We start from the raw sequence: 3,964 nt of genomic DNA on the forward strand, positions 1-3,964 counted from the left end.
CAGCCTCTTTAGCGATGACCTTTTGTGTCTTGCCCTCCTTGTGCAAGTTGTCGATGGTCGTCTTTTGGACAACTGTCAAGTCAGCAGTCTTCCCCATGATTGYGTAGCCTATAGAACTAGACTGAAAGACCATTTAAAGGCCTTTCAGGAGATGAGTTCTCTGACTTTATGATTTTTGTAAGTTTTGTCTTTCAAAATATTCAACATTATTTACAAACAATTTCCCAGAGTACACAAACACTGATCTCTCTTCAATTCCTTCAAAACGTTGTTGTTTTTAAAATCTGCTGTGCAATATTTTTGGTGCTTGTTTAAGATTTTAGCTAATTTTCAAGACATTTAGCTTTTGGAACCCTTCTGCTACTTTCAGCTTTTTGCTATCATTTTGCTATTTTTACAGTTTATCTAGCTTCCTCTTTTATCTACTAATCTGCTCATTTTAGATTTTAGCTATACTGCTTTAGTTTATCTTTTTGCTACTTTCAGCTTATTTGTTTTTCTTCAGCTTTCAGACACTGTTTGGCTAGTTTAAGCTTTTATCTTTTAGCCAGAATTTTGATACTTTTTAAATATATTTTAGCTTACTTTTGGATTTAATTGGCATTTAGCTAGCATTTTGAAAGTTTTGCTACTGTTTTGTTACGTTTAGCTTTTCTGCTACATTCAGCTTCAAGCGATATCCATCCATTATCTATTCCCGCTTCTTCCTTTCAGGGGGTCTCTTGTGCCCATGGCAGTCACGGGGTGTACACAGATCACAAGTCCATCACAGGGTCACAGAGACAAACGAGACAGACTCTCTCACACCTGGGACAAATTTAGAGTCAGCAGTTAGCTAACAGTCATGTTTTTGGTCTGTGGGAGGAAGCCGAAGTTCCTGGAGAAAACCATGCATGGAGAGAACATGCAAATAGGTCCCAGGGCTTGGATTTGGTCTGCCAACCTTCTTGCTGAAAGGCAACAGCTTCACCAACAGAGCCACCATGCAGCCCTTTAAGCTATATTTTGGGCCAATAAACATTTGTAGATAATTCCTTTAGTTCCTTAATGCATTTTTCTATAAATACCTACTGTATGTTTTTTTTTTCTAATTAGTTTACATGTGGTTGTAACTGTATGTCCCAGGCTACAGCACATGGATTGGGATGATCTTTGCTGACCATTACCACAACAACCCTGTCATGGTGTGTTTCTGCCAGCTGCTGGTGTCCAATGTGCTGGAGAGGCGAAACACAACCACATACGCCTCATTTGACAATGCTCTGTCAGGTTAGAGCCACGTGTTTACTCCACAAATGGTCATTTACAAGTTTTCAGCTGTTGTGTATGTAAACTTTCTTCTTCTTCACCTTTAATTTTCCAGCATCCACTCTGAATAACCGAGCCAGGAGGCGCTGGGTGTTGAGTTACACATTAATGAAGAACCCTTCACTGATCCTGCTCAGAAAACACAACCTGAAACAATCGTCTACTCAGACCGAGACAACGGTCCGGGCTTGGGTCATGGCGTCACAAACACAGAGCCACCAGGCCACACCAGAAATCATCATCACAGAGTAGAGCCGCTGCTCCTCCACACATGAGCCAATCGAGGTGATTTGGACGCTACCTGGAGGCCAAGGTGTTCCATGTCCAAGTGGGAGGAGACCCCAGGGAAGACACAGGACACGCTGCTGAAACTATCAGCTTGGAGTCCTTCCAGAAGAGCTGGAAAAGATGGTTGTGGAAAGAGATATTTGGACCTCCCTGCTCAAGCTGCTGCTCCTGCGACTTGACTTCAGAACAAGCGCAAGATAATGGATATGGGCTCTCTCACTCACACTTTTGGACAATGTTTACATGCAATAAAATTAATTAACGAGTCTTAAAATCAATGACAAAGTGGTCAACTTACACAGCTAACCTTGTTTTTAATTATTACAATTTCTGGGTCAAATAAGGTCAGTGTATGTTTTGGTCATTGGATTTTCATTTTGGAAACGGGTATTAAAAAACAAGAAATGAGTGTTTATTTGATTTTTGGTTTAAACTATGGAAATTAAAAATTAAAATACAAAGTGTTTCTCATTCTTTGTGTCAAAAAGTGATGAACAAATTATTTTAAATGACTTCAGTTTCATGTTGTATGGAAGCCCATTTCCGCCACCCTGAAAAAATAAATAAAACTTGTATCTCATAATTATGACTTAGCTATCTCATAATTATGACTTAGCAACTCATAATTATGACTTACTATCTCATAATTATGACTTAGCTATCTCATAATTATGACTTACTATCTCATAATTATGAGATAGCTAAGTCATAATTATGTGATATATTCAGTCTGAAGCCGAGTTAAAGCAGTAGGCAAGTAAGCAGTAGGCTAACATGCTCTACCCAAATGAGCAGCAAAAACACGTTTTTAGACCAAATRTTACAGATTTGAACAAATACACACAAAAACATCAAAATTAGCACAGAAACAGTACTATATAACATTTTAGACACATTCTAGACAGTTTATCAGCTAAAAAAAGTTAGTTTTGGGGTAAGTTACTCATTAAAGCATGTTGACAAGAATAAGCGTGGACATGAGACAAATACCACTTTGTCACAATATGGTAATGTGTGGTCACACTAAATTTTTTATTAATTCAGCATGATGAGATCCGTATTTATTAATCCAACATGATAAAAATTAAAAAAGCAACAGATCTGAACAAACTTTAATTTGTGTAATCATTGACAGAACTGAATTAAAACTGAACTTGTTTAAGGAACTAAATCATTTTCAGTATTAAACACTGAGCCTGTTGTTGAACTCGGTTCTGATGGTTCTGATCTGGTCCACAAGCCCACATTGCTCCTGGAGAACTACCAGCCCTGGTTGGACCTGAAGGTTTTCTCCAAGGTGGATGGTAAATGGTAAATGGACTGCACTTATATAGCGCCTTTCTATCCATCAGGGACACTCAAAGTGATTTACACTGCAGACATTCACCCATGCACACACACATTCACACACTGATGATGGCAAACTACAATTGTAGCCACAGGGCCCTGGGGCGCACTGACAGAGGCGAGGCTGCCATACACAGGCGCCACCAGACCCTCTGACCACCAGAGGTAGGCAAGGCGGGTAAGGTGTCTTGCCCAAGGACACAACGACTGAGTCGACTGGACGGGGAYHGAACYGGCGACCTTCCGGTTCCAGGACGACTCCCCTAACCACTCTACCACACCCGCCCGGTGGACTCTTCAGTCACAGAGGTAGTCCAGCAGGATCAGTGTCAGTCTGTAAATGTCCACATGTGGTTCTGACCCATGTTTCCTGCAGGTGTTTGAGCTGGTTGTGGAGAAGTTCGTGTTTCCCTGGTACCAGTGAGAAGAATCCCGAGACTCAGGTTTTCCTTCAGACCTGGAGAGCGGTCTCTAACCTGTGTGTTCTCAGGGAGATCACGGACGACGAGGCGTGTTTGGATGAAGTCAGGACCTCGTTTTGTTTCTTTACCTCGGTGCTCTTCTGCCGAACGCAGAAGGTTAGTCCCTCCCTCCCTCAGGTTCAAACAGGCCTTTGCTTTGATCTTTTCTTTGATCTTTGCTTTGATCTCAGCTGATGTCTCTGCTCCGACCTGTTGGACAGGTGGACCTCACAGCTGTGTTTGCAGACAAAGTGATGAAGACGGTGATGAAGCACGTTGAAATTATTTCGAAAGCTCGAACTAAAGGTAGGACCGCCTCCAGGAGGACGTGATGAGAACAAACCTCAGAATACATCAAGTTTCCAACAGACGTTTGTCTTTCAGCTTCAGTCAAGGTCGGGGACAGTTTGGAGCAGGCGAGTCTGCAGGAGTACGGCTCAGACCTTCATGTGGCCCTGCAGAGCTGCAGAGATGAGCTGCTCTACCTGAGAACCCTGACAGACCTGCTGTTCCCCCACCTCCTACCCCCTAAAGCTACCGACTGTGGGTACCCATCTGAG

At 42.1% G+C, this 3,964-nt stretch overlaps 2 protein-coding genes across 2 annotated transcripts in view; both read left to right on the top strand.

Moving 5' to 3' along the window:
- The window catches only part of LOC106511242 (sorting nexin-14), a 5,579-nt gene extending 2,212 nt beyond the window's left edge, over window positions 1-3,367 (top strand). Inside the window, exons 4-6 of the mRNA XM_013999992.1 lie at window positions 2,836-2,892; window positions 3,231-3,252; window positions 3,320-3,367. Of these exons, the coding sequence (XP_013855446.1) occupies window positions 2,836-2,892; window positions 3,231-3,252; window positions 3,320-3,367 (127 nt within the window). The remainder of the gene's footprint in view (window positions 1-2,835; window positions 2,893-3,230; window positions 3,253-3,319) is intronic.
- Window positions 1,126-2,024, top strand: LOC106511244 (stimulated by retinoic acid gene 6 protein homolog; the record flags this gene model as incomplete). Its single annotated transcript, XM_013999994.1, is given in 2 exon segments — window positions 1,126-1,269; window positions 1,364-2,024. Coding segments are annotated over 2 exon segments (341 nt in total), but the record flags the coding sequence as incomplete, so codon positions are not given.
- Window positions 3,368-3,964: the final 597 nt, after the last annotated feature.

The sequence above is a fragment of the Austrofundulus limnaeus genome, unplaced genomic scaffold, assembly GCF_001266775.1.
Source record: "Austrofundulus limnaeus strain Quisiro unplaced genomic scaffold, Austrofundulus_limnaeus-1.0 Scaffold2619, whole genome shotgun sequence".
NCBI lineage: Eukaryota > Metazoa > Chordata > Actinopteri > Cyprinodontiformes > Rivulidae > Austrofundulus > Austrofundulus limnaeus.